Source organism: Monodelphis domestica, chromosome 3 (assembly GCF_027887165.1).
Source record: "Monodelphis domestica isolate mMonDom1 chromosome 3, mMonDom1.pri, whole genome shotgun sequence".
In the NCBI taxonomy this organism is placed as follows: Eukaryota; Metazoa; Chordata; class Mammalia; order Didelphimorphia; family Didelphidae; genus Monodelphis; species Monodelphis domestica.
This window is the reverse complement of record NC_077229.1, coordinates 141,972,771-141,994,576: the sequence shown is the minus strand read 5'-3', so window position 1 is coordinate 141,994,576 and position 21,806 is coordinate 141,972,771. Positions and strand designations below refer to the sequence as shown.

Here is a 21,806-nt window from a genome sequence, read left to right as displayed (position 1 = left end):
ATCTCAGTCATACTGGTAGAATTTGAATCCAGGGCTTCTGACTCTAAATTCATTGATTTTTCTACCATCTCACACTGCCTTTTTTTTCTGTCCGAGGCACCTCCATTTTAAAAGAAACCAGTCTTATGTGGCAGTACCTTAACTCAAAGGAATAAATTTTTAATGGTGCAATATTAAACAGAAGGAAATTTAATGTGGAGTTATCACACTCTGCAGGTGGCTCTATCAAGGCACAAGGCCAATCCAGCCTCCAAGAATAAGTGACCAGAAAGTTCACAGTGGGGTTCAACAGAGCCTCTAGACGGGTAGGCAAAGGTTGGTAATTACGAAAGCTAAACTACTTTGGGAATGGTTCTGAGTATTTCCTTCTGGTGCAGTTCATGCCAGCAATGTGCTAGGTACAATGTAGGTGGAGAAGGTTAGAAACAGTTCTTTCTTGGTAAAAAAGGGAAAAAACCCAACCAAGATTAGAGTCAATTTTCTTACCTACATGATTCCATAGAGTCAAACATGGTAGAAGGAATAGATTAAGTCTTATACTCAGAGTCAGAAAATCTGAGTTCAAATTCGGGCCGCTTTATTTATTAGCCATTTGATTTTGGACGTGTTATTTAATTTTTCTGAGCCTCGGTTTCCTTATTTATAAAATGAGGCAAAATGTTGCCCGCAGTTATCTGCCTCAGTGTTTTTGTAGGGATCAAATGAGATCATGTGTGTAGTTGTTATTCAAGTTGTTTGAGACTCTTCGTGACCTCATTTTAGGGTCTCCTTGGTAGAAATATTGGATTGCCATTTCCTTTTCCAACTCATTTTAGTGAGAAGGAAATCAAGGTGAACAGGGTTAAGTGACTTCTCCAGAGTCACATAGCTAATGTCTCAGGCCAGATTTGAACTCAGGAAGATGAACCTTCCCATCTCCAGACACAGCACTTAATCGACTGCACCACCTACCACAGTTCATAGTAAGCATTTTACATGTATTTTTATTCATTCATTTATCCCATCATTCATTCACCACCATAGACCATTTCTTCATCTATAAAATGAGAGGGTTGGAGAGTGCTGAATGTATATGCAGAGTCCCGAGTTTGAATCCTGACAACCACTTACTCCTTGTGTGACTCCAGGCAAAACACTTTGCTTCTCTGGGAATCAGTTTGCTCATTTCTAAAATGAGGGGGGCTGGACTTGCTGACCCCTAAAGTCCCTTCCAGCTCAGAATCTCTAATCCCCTTATCCTGTGACCAGATGCTCCCAAGTGATGATCCCATCTCAGGTATAGTTATTCTTTTCAAGCAGGAAAAACTCAAGTACAGGTTTGGTAACAGACTTTATGCCCCTGTGCAAGAGAGAATCTGCCATGGCTCCGGGCAGAGAGCCTTATCACCAGAAGGGCTATTACCAGATGATTTCCCCCACATAAGCAGCTCATGTGATTGTCTTAGAAGGCAAAGGAGAGAAGGATCTAGATTAGCAGAAGAAACACAGCAGTGATGAAGTCAAGGACCTTTTCAAGCCCTGAAGAAAGTTTTTATCTGTGATGTGATGCTACATGAAAAACTTTGATTCTTAGGATCATAAAATTGGAGCTGGAAGGGAGCTTGGAGGTCATCAAATCCATTTGGCAGATATGAGACTATCTCAGAGATCAGAAAATTTAGCTGACTTGTCCAAGGTCACACAGGTAATAAGTAACTAAGGGCAGAGTGGGAATATCTACTTTACTTTTCTGACTCCAGGTCCACTAAATCAGACTGCTGGGGAGTCCTGGCTTCAAATCCTGCTTTGGAAACTCATTTGCTGTGACTGTGGGTGAACCTCACAACCTCTTTCATCCTCAGTTTCCTTATTTGAAAAATAAGGTTAAGAGCAGCTACCTCATAAGGTTGTTGTGAGGTTCACATGAGAAAACATCTACAAAGCCCTCTGCAAGTCATAAAAGCACAAATGTAAATGTCAGCTAGTATTAATAAAAGGACCTTCCAAGAATTATTTTAGGGACACATATATACTATCATTTGTAATCACCTCCAAATTTAGTAGGGGAATGTAGTCTCAGATCAATTAACTCTACAGTTGATCACCCAAATCCATGGAGTTGTTCCTTTCTGAGGCAAAGAGGAAACTGTGAATTAACCATTGAGACTTATTGCCACCCAGCCAGTAGCCCTGGGTGACTTTATTTTATTTTAATTTAAATTTCATTTTATTTTCCATCCTGAATTCTCTTTCTCCACTCTTTTCTCCCCTACTGGCCTCCTACAAGAAAAATAAAATCCATAAGGTGATAGGCAGGGCTACTCTAACACATCAGTTGGGATGGGTGGTGCATTACCTAGAAATAATCCCCCAAGTGACCCTGCTGTGGTGAGTGAATCACGCACAATATTCTTCCCTGAGTTACAGCACTGAAAAGCCATTGTTCAAATGCAGAAGTTGTTGGAGGAGGCTTCCGACTGCAGGAGAAATGGTTGTGGGTTTCAAATCAAAAGAGATGGTTTGAGATCCTGGATCTACCCCAGTGTAAGCTTGGGCAAATTAACCTGGGGTACCTTTTCATCATCTGAATAATAACACAGGATTGGACTGGATAACCTAAGAAGTCCTTTCCACCTCAAAATCTCTGATTTGAAGCCAATCTTGGTCATTAATGCCTTAGTTCTGTAAACCTCAAAATTTCTCAGACTTATGAATGTTAGGGGTTTCCCCCATTGGGGAATCTTCTACTTTAAAAAATTCCCTAGCAGATGGTGAGAACTCTACTTGAGTGTGGGGGCTCCTAGTTATGGGAGTGTCCCTGCTCCACCCTACTTAAGACTACTTTAGGACAGAAAACTGCTTGCTAAACAATGAAAGTACTTTGATCCATGCTTATGGAAGGGACAGGAAGTTCTTTGAGTCATGACTGTTTTAGAATTGATACAATGGGATACTAAGTACCTATAAAGGTGGGACAACTTGTAAACTACTTAAACGTAAAAGGGTGATAACTTATTCAGAGGTTTTTTCTTAATGAAATTTGTCAACACAGCAGCATTTTTTTCTGACTTACTAAAGAGATTAAAACTACTCAGCTGTGAATTAAAAATGGGCGGTCCTTTAGAAACATCTACAGTGATTGGTAGATGTAAGGACTTAGGGGAGCTGACAGAGGAGATTTTGCCCTTAAAAATAAGAGCTCAGAGAAGAGCAGAAAAAAATCTCGATTTCTGACTCTCATTCTGAAGGAGAGCTCCTTGAGGAGCTCTTCTGAGGGGCTCTGTCCCTCTGGGGTAGGAGCTCTGGAGGCTCTTGAGAGAGGCCCTTTTTGAAACAATCTCTGGCTTGAAGACTCTTTGAGGAAGGACGCTGGCCTGGTGTTACTAGAATCCTTGTTTAGTCAGACCTTGTGGTGAGTGTTAAAAAACTGACTGATTTCTCTTTTAAGACTCAGGTCTAGGCCATATTGGCTTGAGGCCCTTCATACTTATTCCTTTCTTACTCTCTCTCTCTTTCTTTGATTACTCATTGTATTGTTAATTAAAATCTCTATAAAACCCAATTGACTTGGGTATTTGAATAATTGGGAATATTTCCCTGGCGACCACCTTATATTTGATTTTAAAACCCAAGACACTGTAGTGAAACATATTTCTGTGGTCAAATTTACTTATCCTCTCTTATATCTATCACAATTTATATCTTCCACTATTTTAATCACTACAGTTTAAGACCTCAACCATTTTAAATCTCACAGTTCCAACTGGTTTATAAGCTTGATTAGTTGGTTAATATTTAATAGGACCCAGAGAAAAATGGGATGCTGGAAGCATATTTTTTTAAACTCTTATGTGTCATCTTAGAATCAATATTATGTTTTGGTTCCAAGAAACAAGAGCAGAAAAGGATAGACAATGGGGGTTAAGCGACTTGTTTAGGATCACACAACTAGGAAGTATCCAAGGCCAGATTTGAACCTAGGAGAGCGTTGGTGAACATTTTTGACATCGCATGCCCAAACTGCAACTTCAAGCTACCTGTGAGCCCCCTGCATTAGTCTAGAGAGTGGAGGGGAAAAGTGCTCACATTAGGTGGCTGGACAGAGGAACAGGGCATGCAAAAAATGTCCTTGGTCACTGTGGAGAGGAGGGGAATGAAGCAGCCCCTTCTGTGCCACCCTGGCACCCATGTCACAGTTTCACCAACATGGACCTAGGATCTCCCTTCTCTAAGCTTAGCTCTCAATTCACTGAGCCACTGAGCTGCCCCCAGATGCCTAAGTTTGGAAAGGGATCAGATGAAATGCCCAGGTCATGAATCACTTCTTGAGAAGACAGGTCTAGGAAAGATGTCAAACGAGAGAGAAAAAACTCCAAAAAATCTGAAGGTACTAGTATACGTCTCACAAAAGAACTTCAAAGCAGAAGAGAACTCAGGAAGGAATAAAGTTGGCCCACAAGATAAACTCCATCTACTGTATATGTTTGGCTAAAGGTCCTGCATTGCCACCCTCTCTAAGCAGCAGCAAGAAATGAATTGACAGGTTGGAAGTCTTTCTCCGAGAGTAGCTCCCAGATACAACAATGACAAATCAATGATAATATGATATTGAAGAAAGAAAATTGATCACATGTCAGGATGGGGAGAGTTCCAGAGATTTCTGACAAACATAAAACTATCCACACTGACTGAATTAATAAGTTGCTTATAATTATAATCATAATTATTATATCCCCAGTTCTTAGCACAGTATCTGTCACAAATAGATGCTTAATAAATATTTATTTAAATGAATTGAATTAGTTGACATCTATATATATAGAAAATTATATATTAAATGTTACATATTTACATATTAAACTTTCACATATTGATTTAATACATATTAAAGGTTTTAAAATGTATTCCTTATGACAATGCTGAGATTACTCTCAAAAATATTATTTATAATGTTTAATTATAAATATTATTATTCTTCATTTTACATAGGGAAGCTGAGACTTAGGTAAATAACTTTCCCATAGTTGCATAGCTAGTAAATAGGAAGGGCACTAATATCAACAAAGTATATAAGGGAGGAAGGTTAATCCACAGGTTAGGTTTTAGCAACATTCCAAATTCCCCTCATTTTACAAGGTAGGAGTTAAGAAAGGATACAGAAGTAGTAACTTTCCCCTTTTCAGAGGTTACAAAATCCCTGACTCTTGATCTGTAGAAGAAATCCCAGGAGTCAGGGCTCCTACCAAGTGGAAACAATCCACGCTTGCAGGCCTTGTAATGACCCCTGCAGGCTAGGTATTGTGAGAGAGATTCTGCTCCAGAATTCCAGAAAGATGATGACCTTAATCTTGACTCTCTATAGGCCCATCATCTTTGCAAATTATGACGGGAGAGAACAAAAACCATTTTGTAACTCCATGTGGGCTATGGGGCTTGTTTTTTAGACTATTCAGCAGCATCAAATAATTTTTGACTAAGCAAAAATTGTTTTCCCAAGGACTCATAAAAAGCTGAGGACAAGAACAGCTAAAATTACAACATGTTTGCAAACTTCCCAAGTGCAAAGCTATCAATTGCACTGATCAATGGACAGAAGTATTACAGGAGTTGTTTGGGGGAGGGACCTTCACTTATAAATAAATGTCCCTGCAAGGCAGTTAGCATCCATCACAGGTTGTGAACACTTCCAGGATTGCTGCTATCTAAGAACAACAAAAATTAAGCCCAACTGTCCTCTAACTCTTTAACTTATTACATATATATGATATAGTCACATTAAAATAAATATATCAAAGTATGGATAACATGGAAAATATAAAATATATATGTATATACATATAGGCAAATCTGTTGTTGTTTAGTTGTTTTAGTTGTGTTGAATACTGCGTGGCCCTATTTAGGGTTTCCCTGGAGTAGTTTGCCATTGTCTTTTCCAGCTCATGTCACAGATAAGGAAACTGAGGCAAAAAGAGTTAAGTGACTAGCTCAGGGTTGTATGGCTAGGAAATATCTGAAAGTCAGATTTGAATTCAAGTCTTCTTGACTATCCATCTATCCATTGTGCCCCTTAGATGCCCAATAAGCAGTTCTGGCTAATCTATATTAAACTCTCTCTCTCTGTCTGTCTGTCTGTCTGTCTGTCTCTCTCTCTCTCTCTCTCTCTCTCTCTCTCTCTCTCTCTCTCTCTCTCTCACACACACACACACACACACACACACACACACACACACACACACACACACACACCAATTTATACAGTGGCTAAAGTAATGTAAAGAATAACCAAAGGGCAGGCAAATTAATAATTGTAATGATCAATTTTGGACCCAGAATGGAGGTATGCTTGTTGATTATCTCCCCATTAGAATCTTTTTTTAAAAATCATGTTTGTTTGTTACATTAAAGTTCCCAGGTATCTCCCTCCCTTCTTCTCCCTCACTAGAGAAGGCATCATTTGATGAAAAAATAAAATCTATAATCAATGTCTTGTTTATGTTTATCAGTTCTTTCTCTGGAGATGGACAGACACAAGTCATTCTTCAAACCATTAGCCTCTCTGAGTAAGGATTGTTTCATTCCTTATACTTTTCTCTCCCACTGCTTGCACAGGGTTAGCCTTAATAAATGTTAAATTTGTTGGTTGGTTATCATCTGTCCTATTAGAATATAAGCTCTTAAATAGAGGAATTGTTTCATTCTTTGTACTTGTGTCCCCAGCCTGAAGCATGAGATCTGGCACATGTGGTGGGTGCTTAATATATGCGTGTTGGTAAATTGATTTTGCTTGGACAGTTTTATGAGAGGAAATTCAGTGACACAATTTTCTAACAGCTTTAATTATTAAGTTGCTATTCCTACTACTGAGCTGAAACACATCAGCAATCACTTCCATGAGATCTTTCAGCAATTTGTTATTCCATTTAGGAGACTCAAACTGAAAATTGCTAAGTACCTTCCCCTTAACTCTTTACCTTTCTTTGGTTCCAATTCCTCTTTTTTCCCTTTGGCTTTCTTTTATTTTTTTCAATTACACAGAGATACAATTTTTTACCATTTTTTTCTGACCAATTTCCTTTTAAGGGTATGTGTTCTACCCTTCTCTTTAAGATTCCTATTTTCCTTGATAGAGAAAGACAGAAGCAAAATGATCACTGGATTGTGAAGTCAGGAAGATCTAAGGATGAGTCATGATTTTGACACTTGGATAAGTTCTTTAAACATTTTGAATATTAGTTTCTTCATCTGTAAAATGGACAGACTCATACTAGAGTAGCTTCCTTATACTGTTGTTATAAGGTTCAAGTGAGATAATACAGGTAAAAAGTTTTGCAAACCTTACAGTGTCAGATATAATGCTATAATTATCATTATATTACATATTACATAATATCTATTATAATTATAATTGGCAATAATTATTCTTTTGATCACTAATGTTACAGCAGAGTGTCCAATGTTCCTTGTTCTTCTTGATGACTCAAAAACCCAAGACCAAAAATAATGTTTTTGGTTGTTCTTAATATTTCACCTCATAGGCTAAACACCTTTCTGACCCTATTTTATATATCTATAGCAATTTTTTATGCAGTCTCTGTTACGTACCTTCCTTTGGCTTTATAGTTTGGATATACTCTTTTAAAAATAAGAACTCATTGGAGAGATCCTTGTGAAGCAACATTAAACTCCTTAGGTTTTTTCATCTTTTTCTTTCTCACTGAAGTAATTTTCAGTTATCATTAAAATAAAATAACTTCCTATCTCTCTTGAACCATCTTTTCTTTTTGTTATTTTGTCATTTGTTAAAATTGTCATTTTCAGTCATGTATATAGCTCTTTGTGACCTGATTTGGGTTTTTCTTGGCAAAGACGCTAGAGTGGTTTGCCATTTCCTTTTCCGGCTCATTTGACAGATGAGGAAACTGAGGCAAACAGGGTTAAGCAACTTGTCCAGGGTCACACAGCTAGTAAGTGTCTAATTACAGATTTGGACTCAGAATGATTCTCCCAGACTCCAGGTCCTACACTCTATCCACTGTACCTCCTAGTTGCCCAATATTTCCTTTTAGAGCATCTCTCTATAAAATATAATTTCACCTATCTTTTCTCTGAAATTTTTTGATAGCTACTTTTCTAAAGCTTAGCATATGTGTCTGGTTAAACTCAATGGAATCCTTCTTCATATTATGAATTTAAAAATATCATGGTCTTACACTTGCAGTAAGGAAAGGCTTTTGTAAACCTTAAAGCATAGAATAGATTTTATTATTGTTATTATTGCAAAGAGATTAGTTTTATTTTATGGAATTCAAGAAGTCAGTACTAATAGCAATGGATAGAGATCTTTAAGTTGTTCCTAGCCCTAAATCTATGATCTAATTAATTATGAAATAATAGGTTTCAGCTTAATATAAGGATATATTAATATTATTGATATTAATTATTAATATGTGATATTAATATAACATATATAAATATACATATATACTATAGGGATAAAACTGATATGAGGATAAATAATAGTTTAAGGAAGAACTTCCTAATAATTTTAGATGCCCTAAAGTAGAACTGGCTGTTTCTAGAATAATATGCAATTATTTCCATGAAGTTTTAAGCACCCTTTGTTGGGGATCTTGTAGAGAATACTCCTGCCCTTGTATGGGTTGAACTAGATGGCATGGAAGGTCCATTTCAACTCAGATTCTGTCATCTTCTTGAATTACCAGTCTAGGACCTTCAGTGATGACTTTTCAGGACACGGCATATTGATTACAAAGCGTATAAATTTAGTGAATGCAAAATTACCTAGCTTTGCACCATCTTAACTGTGGACACGGGCATCCCCCATCCTCACCCCAATACATTCTGGGTATAGTCAATATGAACAATTACCAAAAGCAATTCCAATTACCATTGTTTTCAGAAAAGATTACTGTAGAAGCAGTTTGGTGGCACGGTGGATAGTGCCAGGTTTAGAGTGGGAAGGACATGGGTTCAAATCTGATCTCTTACACTTCTAGCTGTGTGACTGGGTAAGTAAGTCACTTAATCACTTAATCCCAACTGCCTACCCCTTACCACTTTTCTGTCTTAAAATCAATTTCTAAGTAAGAAGGTAAGGGTTTAAATTTTTAAAAATTTAATATACACCAAAATAAAATGGGTGCTCCTGTATACACTATAGGACACAAAAAGAAGATTGTCCATGGCACTACAAATCTCTATTCTATATAACAACTAGCATTTATATAGTATTTATAAAAAGAAAACAAAGATTGCTACCTTATGGATCAACTCACCATTCTTGTGCCTCTGCAACCAAAACTCCTTCCTGTTTCCCTATCTATGTGGTCTCTCCTTATTGGAACATAAGCTCCATGATGGCAGGGACAAACTTTTTGCATTTGTACCTCCAGTGCTTAGCTCAGCACCTGAACCTGTTTAATAAGAACTCATTCACATATTCATTCCTGGAAGAGTTCAATTACTCTACTAAAGGTCCTGGTAGGATGAGAAAGAAAGCATCCTCCCTAATTTTAAGGAAGAGATGGGGGAAAAAATTACGAATATCACGAATGTTAATTACAAGCCTGTCCTCACCTTGTTAGGTGATTTGGAACAATCTGTTGAATGTGTTTCCTCATCTAGGGGTTAGTAATGCAAAGCCACCTCCTGAGGCTGCTGTAAGGGTGTTCATTACTTCATGCATTTGTTATTTCCAGGGCACTGCCTCCAAAGATACAGATTACAGTTCTTGTTTCTATGACCTAAAAAATTCATTATCCATCCACCAGCCTTCTGGTGATGAGCTGCTGCTCTGCCCTTTCAGGGATATTCTAAGGACAGATAAAGAGAAATGATTATCAGACACTTACAAATAGAAGGACTATTGAAATGCAAACGAGAATGTGACCTTGCTTAATTAGAAGCTTGGCAGAGGCCAGTTGTCCCCTTAGTAACAACCACCACCACCATCATCATCATCATCAGTGGGGAGGATTTATGGAGAGTCTGCCTACCAGTGACAGTAAGCAATAAAGTAAATTAAATAAACTTGGTTTCTGACTCTAAGGAATCTACAGTCTGAAAGAGATGTTATTTTATACAAATAATTTTTACGAAGGAAGTGATGTGCAATAGACGAAAACTAGTTGGATTTGGAGACAGAGGGTTAGATTCTTGGCTTTTCTCTTTTTTTGGAGGCAGCCAGGTTTGCACAATGGATATTGTGTTGTACTTGGAGTCAGAAAGAATTAAGTTCAAGTCCAGCCCCAGACATTTCCTAGCTGTGTGACCAGGGGCAGGTCACTTAACCTCTGCCTCAGTTTGCTCATCTGTAGAATGAGGATAAATGTGGTAAGGCTCCAACATGAAAACACATACAAATTATTTTGCAAACTTTAAAGTATTTTGCAAATAACCTCTTTAAAAACCTCATTGTGTGAATGTGTGGGTATGCGTGTTGAAAATCAGTATGACATAATGGATAGAAAATTGACTGTGGGAATCAGGAAGTCTGCTCAGTAACCCTAGGAAAGTCATTTCACCTTCTTCACTGCCCCAAGGTCCCAGGCAATTCTCTAAAAAATTCTTCACTATCATAGATTTTGATCTGTTTAGATAACAGGGATTTCCTTACTGGGAGTTCCCAATGCCAACAAAATTCCAGGTCAGGTTTAAATGCTTGCTGTATTGCCATCACAATAATCAAATGAGAAAATATATTTAAAAGCACTCTGGAAATAACAAAGCACCCTATAAGAGTATTTCAATACTTCAGTGAATTGATGATCTCATCAAAGTGACTACTTCTCCCAGAGATGCAGATCACAAACCATCCAAAAACTCTCATTCTGTGGGATTCTTATCCATGTCCTTTCAGAGTAGCCACTTAATGAATGCTTATTGATTATCAGAACCATGAAGATAAGTAAAGATAAGTACAGAAGGGAGTTGATGCAGTGGGATATGGAGTCAGGAAGACTCATCTTCCTGAGTTAAAATCTAGCCTCAGATCCTTTCTAGCTGTGTGACCCTGGCAAATCATTTAATCCCATTTGCCTCAATTTCCTCATCTGTAAAATGAGCTGGAGAAGGGAATGGCAAACTACTCAGTATCTCTGCCAAGAAAACCTCAGATAAGGAAACAAAGAGTTGGATATGACTGAAAAACAGAATATATCAGTCATGTATGCTTTTGTGGGACTTTATGACACTAACGTATTTAGATCTGGATGGGACTTTTAAGATTATACCTCATTTATTTATTTTATTTGATAAATTTTACTCTGAATTTAACAATCATCAAGTAAAAAGGGCATTTCCCTATGTACCATAGAATAGAAAAAGGATTGTTTATGAAACTGCCTATCTAAAAATAGCAATTACTAGCATTTACATATCGCATTGAGGTTTACAAATATTATCTCATTTGATCCTTATTTACAAATATTGTTTCCAAAAATATTTATAAATATTATCTCATTTGATTCTTATAATAATCCTGTGAGGTAGGTTATCTTAATAGATGAGGAAACTGAGGCAGATTGAGGTTGTGTCTTGCCCAGCTAGTTTATTATACATTTAAAAAGAAAAATGAGCTGAAAAGCAAGAGATTCATAGGGCTTCCTTTTCTTTTAAAATATATAGTTCATTCAACGTGTATCTTTCAAAGCTGTGTTGCTCATCTGTGACTCATGTTCTCTTCTATATATTTGTAAAAATGCTTCAGTGACCCTCTTCCCTTTTTTCTTTTCTTATGGCAATCCCCTTCCCAGAAAGAACAAAAACCAAAAGCCTTGTAATAAATATGAATAGCTAAGAAAAACCATTGCCCTTGTTGGCCATGGTGAAAAATGTTAAGTCTTATTCTGCACCTTTAGGCCATCATCTCTCCATCAGAAATGGGGTAGCACACTTCCCCATTGGTTGGCTGGAATTATGGTTGGTCATTGTATTGATCAGAGTTCTTAAGTCTTTCCAAGTTGTTTTCTCTTTTCGATCTAATTCTCTCATATAAAAAAAAAGGTTTTAATTAAAAAAATAACCCTTACCTTCTGTTTAATGTCAATTCTTTTTTTTTAAAACCTTACTTTCTACCTTAGAATAGATAATAAGTGTATGTTCTAAGGCAGAAGAGCAGTAAGAGCTAGACAAGTGGGGTCCAGGGTTACCCAGCTAGGAAATATCTGAAGTCACATTTGAACCCAGATCCTCCTGACTATGGCATTCTATCAACTGTGCTACCTAGTCCCTAATTTTTTCATTTTAAAGCTGAAGAATAAAGTGACTCTCCCAATATCACGCAGTTGTTAAATAGGTCTTTTGACTCTTTTTCAAAATCAAAATGAAACAAAATGTTTTATTTATGTATAGTAACTAAGATCTTCCCCCTCATATCATCGTCATCACTGACAATAGTGCATTACATCCATGATTTAATTTAATCTCCATAACCACACAGTGACATAAATGCTACAGTTATTATCCCCATCCATTTTATAGATAAGGAAACTGAGTCTTATAGAGGTTATGTGATTTGCTTAAAGTTACATAGCTAGTCAGTGTCAGAGGCAAGATTTGAACCCATATTTTCTTGACTCCAAATGCAACTCATTCTCTACAATAGCATGCTATCAAAAAATAAAAACATAGGGCTTTAAGGTTTGCAAATCACTATAGATACATGAACTAATTTGAGCCTCCCAACAACCTTGTACCATAGGAATTATCATCAATGTTTTGCAGAAGGCTTAAAAAAGTTGTGACTTGCCCTGAGTACCACAGCTAATAAGAATACAAGGTGGGATTCAGACCTGGTCCTGCTGACTTCAAGCCTTTCCGTTACCTCCTTTAACATTTTCATGTTGCTAGTGAGGTGGTTGAAGAATAGAGTAATGGGACCTGAAGTCAAGAAAATTTATCTTAGATATGTCTTAGCTGTGTGACCCTGGGCAAGTCACTTAACTCTGTCTGCCTCAGTTCCCTTATTGGTAAAATGAACTGGAGAAGGGAATGGCAAGTCATTGCAGTATTTTTAGCCAGAAATTCCCAAATGGGGGAGGGGGGCAGCTGGGTGGCTCAGTGGATTGAGAGTCAGGCCTAGAGACGGGAGGTCCTAGGTTCAAATCTGGCCTCAGACACTTCCTATCTGTGTGGCAAGTCACTTCACCCCCATTGCATAGCTCTTACCACTCTTCTGCCTTGGAGCCAATACACAGTATTGACTCCAAGACAGAAAGTAAGGGTTTAAAAAAAAAAAAAAGAAATTCCCAAATGGGATCATGAAGAGTTGGACAATGACTGCCCAACACCAATAACAACCTCTATGTTGGGAAGGGGAACTAGTTAACTGAGGGACATTGGATAACTGAAGGCTTCACAATTTTCCTCTGACTATTGCCACGTTACTTCTCTAAGGAATGGAGTCCATTGACTCCCCTTTACCTTCAAGATCAACTATCAAGTCCTTTGTCTGACTTTTAATGCCCTCAGAACCAATTCCTTTCCTGTCTTTTCAGCAGTCCCACACCTTTGTCCCCCACGTACTCTGAGATCCAATGCCATGACCTCTCAGACGCCCCATCTCTCTGTATCTGCACTGGCTGATTCCCATACCCAGAGCTCCTTTTCCTCTCATCTTTCCCTCTTGGCTGCTCTGGCTTTCTTTGAGTGTCAGGTAAAGCCTCACCTTTTGCAGTGGGATGAAGCCTTTCCCATTCTTCCCTAATCTTGCTGCTTTCCCTCTGAGATGACCTCATTTTTCTTGTATAGATCTTGTTTGCACATAGCCACATGCATGTTTCCCTTGATTAGACTATGAACTCCTCGAGGGCAAGGGCTATTTTTTTGTTTTGCCCAGCACATAGTAGGTGCTTTAGAAAAACTACCCTCATCTTCTATCTTTAATACTAAATATGGGTTCCAAGGCAGAAGAGTAGAGAGAGCCAGGCATTTGGGGTTCAGTGACTTGCACAAGGACACCCAGCTAGGAGGTGTTTGAAACCAGATTTGAACCCATCATGTTCTGTCTCTGGACTGAGCTCTATCCACTGAGCCACCTACCTGCCCCAGTTGTTCCTAACTTCTGATGGGACTAAAGGATTAAAAAAAAAAGAAAGCACAAAGCCTTCCCATGCTATAAAAATCCAATAACCAGAGCACAGAAGCATATTTTGGAGAAACTGTTTTATCTTCAGCAGTGAAAAGGTCTGAGTCTCCTGCTAAAGCAAACCTTGCTTCTCACAATAATAACTTCTTTTGAATAACTCCAAACCTTGAGCTACAAAAGGACCAGAGAGTTCAAAAAGGAGACTTTGCCCTGATCATCAGCCAAGAAAGAAAGCTGTTTGCACATTCATCCTCTCTCTAGTAGGCTTCCCAAAATCATAATGGAAATTTGGCAACAGCTAATAGGAGGGAGGCTGGGTCCTCCTTTCAGTCCATGGCCAATAAATATCCCAAGAGATGGGTTAAGAAGATGAGCATTTCTCTTTCCCCATCCCCAGGGCCTTGGGCAACTCCATCCTTCCATCATCATCCCTTTTATGGATGAGGACAGAGAAGCATGGGGACATTAAAGCAGGGCGCCAAGCAGCAGGCTGGATGGGTTCACAATCTCAGAAGTTTCTCTCCTGATGATCAATGCCACACCGCACCGCTGGGGGAATGACATAGGACTAAGTGGCTGGCAACTGGAAAGCATGCTGGAAATGCTCTAGCCTTGTATTCTGCCAAGCAAAGAGCAGGAGAGTAACTGTGGGTCTCATTTGATTGAATTTATATGGCTAATATCAATGTATGATAACAAGCAGTAATTTCACACTTAAGTAGCCAGGCCAGGTGATTATGTCCAGAGTAACGGAATGTATTGATGGGGTGATTGCTTCATGTTTCTGTATTGGATACTGAATCTCTTTATGTTTCAGTATCTTTACTATATGATACTATAACAGGCAGATGCTGGAAAGCTTCACATTTTCCATTTGGGCGTAAGATCAAGGCACTGAATTTTTAGCTTATCTCTGTGGTTTGAAGAAGATTCAAATTGGTGATCTTTCACAAGATACAGTATGGATTCTCATTAGCCCCAATCAGCTCTCCAGATATGGACTCTGGTCATTTATTCATTCAACAAACATTTATTAAGAGCCTAAAATCAGGACAACTGGGTGGTTCGGTGAATAAAATACCAGGTCTGGAAACAGGAGATCCTGAGTTCAAACCTCAGACATTTCCCTGGGGAAGTCACTTAATCCCAGTTGCTTAGACCTTACTGCACTTCTGTCTTGGAACTGATACTCAGTATTAATTCTAAGACAGAAGGTAAAGGTTTAAAAGAAAAAAAGAGACAGCCTAAAAACAATTAATAAACATTTATTAACTGCCTACTATGAAACAAGAGCTGTCCTGGGTATGCAAAAATGAAACAAATAGTTGCTTTCCTCATTGAGTTTATATTCTTTTTTTTTTCTTAAACCCTTACCTTCAGCCTTAGAATCAATACTATGTATTGGTTTTAAGGCAGAAGAGTGGTAATGGCTAGGCAGTGGAGGTATAGTGACTTGCCTAGGGTCACACAGCTAGGAAATGTCTGAGGCCAGATTTGAACCTTCCCATCTCTGGGCCTGCCTCTCAATCCACTGAGCCACCCAGCTGCCTGTCCCCTAAGTTTACATTCTATTGAAGGAGGAATATACATTTTCAAGAACTTACAAGAAGGGTCAGCAAACTAAGCCTGCTGCCTGTTTCTATATGACCTGTGATCTAGGAATGGTTTTTTACATATTTACATAAAGTTTTTATTGTATTTAATTTTTCTTGCATTGCATTTGGCCCACAGTCAGAGTTTGTTGACCCTTGATCTAGCAGATACACACAATACAGCTAGAAGACAATTTTTAGCAGGTAGGGATGGGAGGAATCAGGAATGTATGTAGAATGGCACTTACGTTGAGCTTTAAAGGAAATTAAGAATTCTAAAATATGGAGGTAAAGAGGGAGGACGTTTTGTGTATGGAAGGCAGAATATGCAAGGTCCAGAGATGGGAAGAGGGTCATGTGCTAGAAAAGGAAAGAAGAATAGAGGCAGCTAGGTGGCTCAGTGGATAAAGCACCAGGCCAGGGGGTGAGAGGCCCTGTGTTCAAATCTGGCATCAGACACTTCCAGTTGTGTGATCCCAAGCAAATTGTTTAACCCTGTTTGTCTAGCTCTTGCCCATCTGTCTTTGAGTTGTTACTAGGAGAGAAAATGAGGATTTAATTATTTTTAATGATAAGAAAGAAGGGCAGTCTGCTGAATCAAAGAATGCACCAGTGAGAACAATGTCTAATAAGGCTGGGGAAGAGTTTGCATTTGATTCTGGAAGTAATGGAGAGCCACGGGAGTTTATTGAAAAGAGGAATGATATGGTCAGATTTGTTTCAGGATTATCCCTTTGGCTGCTTGGCAGAGGATGGACTAGGGAGAAGAGGTCATGGAGGAAGAGGGACCACTTAGGGGCTATCATAATATCTAGGCTGCAGGTGATGAAGACTTGAACTAGGGCTACTGGCTATGTGAGTGAAGAGAAGGGGGCAAATGCAGGAGATTTTTTCTTGACATCAAGTTGAAATCTGTCCCTCTGCCACTTCCAAACACTGTTCCTAGATCTGTTCTTGAGAATCACCCAGCACAAGACTAAATGTTCTTCCATGTGCTGGGCCTTCATACAGTTGAATGAAACTATCATATCCTTTCTTGCCATCCAAGTTTTCTCTCGTCTAAGCTAAACATCCCCAGTTTCTCCTCTGATCCTCACGTGATATGGTCTTGAGTATTTTCACTATCTTGGCCACCTTCTTCTGGATATTCTCAAGCTTCTCTGTGTCCTTTCTAAATAAACTAAAGCATATCAGAACCAACGTGCCACAGAGAAGAAACGATCATTAGAGGTCATTGAGTCTTACCCATTTGACAGATGAAACAACATGGAGGAATTAATTGATGAAATGACCTAGCCAAGAATGGACAAGTTTTTGTTCAGTAAAGCCTGACATTTCCTGACCCCACTTGGAGTTTTCTTGGGAAAGATACTCAAGAAGTTTGCTATTTCCTCTCCAGTTTATTTTACAGATAAGGAAACAAACTGAGGCAAACAAGGGTCTTGCCCAGGGTCACATAGCTAGTAAGAAACTGAGGTTGGATTCGAACTCAGGAAGATGAGTCTTCCTGATTCCAGGCCCAGTGCTCTATTCACTGAAATGAGGTTCAAACCCAGGTCCTCTGATTCAAAACCCAGGGCTCTTTCTACTATATGTTGTCTCTCAAAGAATCATAAATTTAGGACTGTAAGGGATCTTAGAGAGGACCTTTAATCTAACATCTTCATTTTACAGATAAGGATTTGTGGAGCAAAGAAATGAAAAGATTTGCCCAAGGTCACCCACACAGTAAAGAACAGAGCTGGAATTCAAAATCAGGTTCTTTAATTTCATTTTATAATTTTCTTTCTTTCTTTCTCTCTTTCTCTCTTTCTTTCTCTCTCTCTCTCTCTCTCTCTTTCTTTCTTTCTTTCTTTCTTTCTTTCTTTCTTTCTCTCTCTCTCTTTCTCTTTCTTTCTTTCTTTCTTTCTTTCTTTCTTTCTTTCTTTCTTTCTTTCTTTCTTTCTTTCTTTCTTTCTTTCTTTCTTTCTTTCTTTCTTTCTTTCTTTCTATCAACACTATGTTTGGTTCCAACGCAAAAGAGTGGTAAGGGCTAAGCAATGGAGATTAAGTGACTTATCCAGGATCACAAAGCTTGGAAGTATCCTAGGTCAGATTTGAACCCAGGATCTTCTGTCTCTAGAACTGGCTTCCTCTCCATTGAGTCACACAGCTGCATTCCAATGCCATTTTATTTCAAAAGACTTAACCTAGCATCCTGTTTCTGTTCCTTATTCTCTATGATTTTGGGCAGGTAACTTCCAAGCCAAATGAACAAGTAATGAAATTTCATAATATCCCTATGATCTATAAATCATCATTATTATCATTATCATATATTATATGATCATATATCATTATTATTATTTTTGCCATTTTCTGGATTAAAAGAAAAAACAAAACCAACCCCAAATCTGACAAATGGTTGGATTGAATGACACTTGGCCTAGAATGAGAGCTAGGCACAGAACCCAGGTTTTTGTCCAAAAGAGATCTCCAAGGGGCAACTTAATAGTTCTGTCAGTGGGAAGCTCTCAATTGCATCAGACTCCAGATCAATTTTTATTCAAGCACACGCTTACAGGTACCTGGTAGCCAGCAGAGGGTATGTATGAACAGGGCTGAACCAGGCCTCCTTCATCCGAGGCATGCTGTCATAGATTAAGAGGTCCTTCTCAGTCAGCATAACCAAGGCTGGCTTCCAGTGCTTTTCATTCTCTCCTGGCACCTGAAATAGAACAGAGAGAGACTCTGTCAAACAATTCCCAGAGAAGGGGGTGTTTGGGAGGGAGGAGTTGGCAACGCTACAGACACAAGCCCTGATAACAGGAGAGTCTATTATTTATGTTGGGAAAAAATGGAAAGAAACAGACAATAATCTTTGGCCCTTGATCCTAGGGGAAAAAATAATGTACCCTCTTGAAAAACACCTGGTATGTCTACTAAGTGGCTACAGAAGTCAGATTCCCATGCCAAGTAAACATTTGTTGCTAGCCTTAGTTTCTCACTTGCCACTCATTCCTGAGGCCTTTATTCCACAGTTAAAAGCATGGAGGGGGGCGGGGCATTCACAGCTGGTTCTCTGTTACACTGCATTTGTGGTTTACAAAAGGATGAGGGTTGAAAGCTTTGGAATGAACCAGCCACAGCCTTGGAAAATACGCTAAAGAGGGAAACCGTCCTGGGGAGTTGTTCGATTCTGCATTCTACTTCACAATATTACTCTGACCCTTACTGCTATTGCTGTTATCAGTTAGCAGCTCAGCTCTAGGATTTAGGCAATCTCTCAAAATCTTTAGTCTAACTGGATGGCCCTGTTGACAATTCAGAAACATCAGCTTGGTTGTCATGATAGCAAATCATTATTTATTTCTTTTTGCTCTTTGTATCTTGAATGCCAAACACAGTGCCTGAAGTGTAGTAATAACAAAAGTGTGCTGATTGATTTTTTTTTTCATATCTGTATACCTGTCTTGATAAGTCCCTTTCCTCTTTTCCCTAACTTCCTTGAGGAACTCTCCCACCTGTGAAATGTCACCCTTCCAATTGAAATTCCAGGAATGGTGGTGGGCAATTTCATACCAATCTGACTTATTTTGTTATTTTGGTGAGATTCGGTTATTTAAAGTGGTTTTGGGAAATGGCCAAATAGGTGTGACTCTGGACAAGTCACTTAAAACCGATTTGCTTCAGTTTCCTTATCTATAAAATGACTTAGAGAAGGAAATGGCAAACTCCTCCAGTATCTGTGCCAAGAAAACCCCAAAAGGGGGTCATAAAGAGTTGGACATGACTGAACAACAATAACCTGAATGTCAGGGAAGGTCACTGTGTTTTAAGAAAAGCTGAATATGATAAAACACAGGAAGACTTAGATAAACTGAAGTAAGTAAACAGAAGCAGGAAAACAATATACACAATGACTACAATGATGTAAATAGAACCAAAACAACTGAAATATAATGGTGTGAAATTAGCCTGACCAACCAGCCCTAGAGAGGAACTGCTTCCTGCTTCTTTGCAGAGGTATGGAACTTTTGGCATGTACATTGGATATAATATCAGAATTATATTTTTTAAATACTAGCTTTGCTGAACATTTTTGTTCTTTATTATGAGATGGCTCTTTGGGCGTGAGGGATACATTAGGAAATGTAGGTGATCTAAAAACTAAAGTTAGCAATAAAAATTTATTGTTTATACAGTGAAGATGATCTTCTTGTCCTCAGACTTTCCTAGGGACCATGGCCTGGATCTCACTCAGGAGCACATCATGGTTATGTGACATATCCCTCCTATGCTTTCCCTCTCCTCTCCTCCTCCCACCCTGAGGAAGATCATAAGTGCTTGAAGACAGAGACTGTCATTTTTTAAATCTTTATATGACTGGACCTAGCATGATGTCTGACAAATAATACAATAGGGGCATGATGTACATTTGCTGAATTTTAGAATTGCCCACAGGTTCAGAGATAGTCTAGCCTAACGTATATTTGTGCAGATGAAGACAACATGATTCAGAATAATGGTGATGTGCCTAAGGTCACAGAGCAAGTTGGAGGCAGAGCCAGGCCTGGGACCTAGATATTCTATCTTGTAATGAAAGAAGTCTTTCCATCATGACATAAGGATGCTCAGTGATAACAGCAGTAAGCTATTTTTGAGAAGGTCAGACCCTACCAGGTGAATAAGCTATAAAGTTTTTAGGCATAAAGTTCTTGGAGTACATAGAGTAATCCTTCTTTCAGTCTCTACAGTAAACTTAGAAATCACTTTTCCAAGTTTGTCCCAAAAAATACATGAAGAGAGAGCTTTGGCTTTCCCCAAGAGGCCAACTCAAAGACCTTGCCAGATGTGACCTATGAGCTTTGCCTTGCAGGGGTCAACTGCAATGTGAACATGTCAGAACATCAGTCCATGTCAATTCAATATTGATTAAGTGCCTCTGAGGCTATAAGTCATAGGACATTGGTAGAGGGAGAGTTGTCTTACTAGATAGAATCCTTTACACCAGAGCACAGGTCAAGTCTCTAAATAGTAAATTAGACAGCTAGATGGCAAACTGATTAGAGTATTGAGTCTAAAGTCAGAAAGACCTAAGAAGTCACTTAAGCTCCATCTGCCTCAATTTTCTCAACTGTAAAATGAAGACTGTAGTTGCACCTGTCTCCCAAGGTTGTTGGGGGGTATGAAATGAGATTGTATCAACAAAGTTCTTAGTACAGTGCCTGGCATATGTGAATCTTAAAATTTCTCAGACTTGTGAATATTAAAAATTCTCAGACTCTACCTTAGAACATTTGGTTAAAACCATTCCCCATTTTAAACAATGAAGGTACTTGATCAGGAATGTGAAAACTCTAACATTACTCCACTCATACTTAAGCATACTTTAGGGCAAGATAAAGTTGTTAACTCCTTACTGAACAGTGAAAAGTACTTAACCCATACTTATAGTAAAGCAAAAGCCCTTAAGCTAGGTCTATTTTTAGATCTAATACAAAAGGATGCTAAGTACCTATGAAGGTCAAATTAATCACTAAAAGGTCAGGTAACTTGCAAACTTGCAAGGGACAAGCTTAAGAAAAGAGGTGTGAAGTTTTAGTCTACTCAGGTGTGAATTACTAAAAAGCTCAGTCTACTCAGGTGTGAATTAAGAATGGTCAGTCCTTTGGAAAACATCTACTGTGATTGGTATATGTGAAAACTTAGGGGAGGTGACATAGGAGAAAAATCTCTTTAAAAGGAGGTCAGAAGGCCTCTGAAGGGAAGTCAGAATAGTTTAGCTGAGGAGCTGAACTGGAGGGTGTCTCTGAACACTAGAATCTTGCTTGGGACAAATTTTGTGGTGAGTGGATTAAAGACTGACTGATCTCTCTCTTAAGGCTTAAACCTAGGCTGGCATAGGCTGGTCTAGCCCTTTTCCCATTATTTCCTCTTATTCTCTCTCTCCCTTTCATTAATTCCTTCATTTGTATTAATAAAAATCTCTATAAAACCCAGCTGACTTGGGTATATTTAATATTTGGGAATTTTCCCATGGCAACCACTATATTTTTGATTTGAAACCATATTTTCGTGGTCACAGTTTAAGGTAAACACTCTTTTAACTGTAACACACATAGTAGGTGCTAAATAAATGCTTATTC

General features: G+C 38.5%; 1 protein-coding gene across 1 annotated transcript in view; it reads right to left on the bottom strand.

Moving 5' to 3' along the window:
- SNTB1 (syntrophin beta 1) overlaps positions 1–21,806 on the bottom strand; it is a 340,635-nt gene that overhangs the window by 33,293 nt on the left and 285,536 nt on the right. The window contains exon 4 of the mRNA XM_001381027.5: positions 18,246–18,385. Coding sequence (XP_001381064.1) covers positions 18,246–18,385 — 140 coding nt within the window. The remainder of the gene's footprint in view (positions 1–18,245; positions 18,386–21,806) is intronic.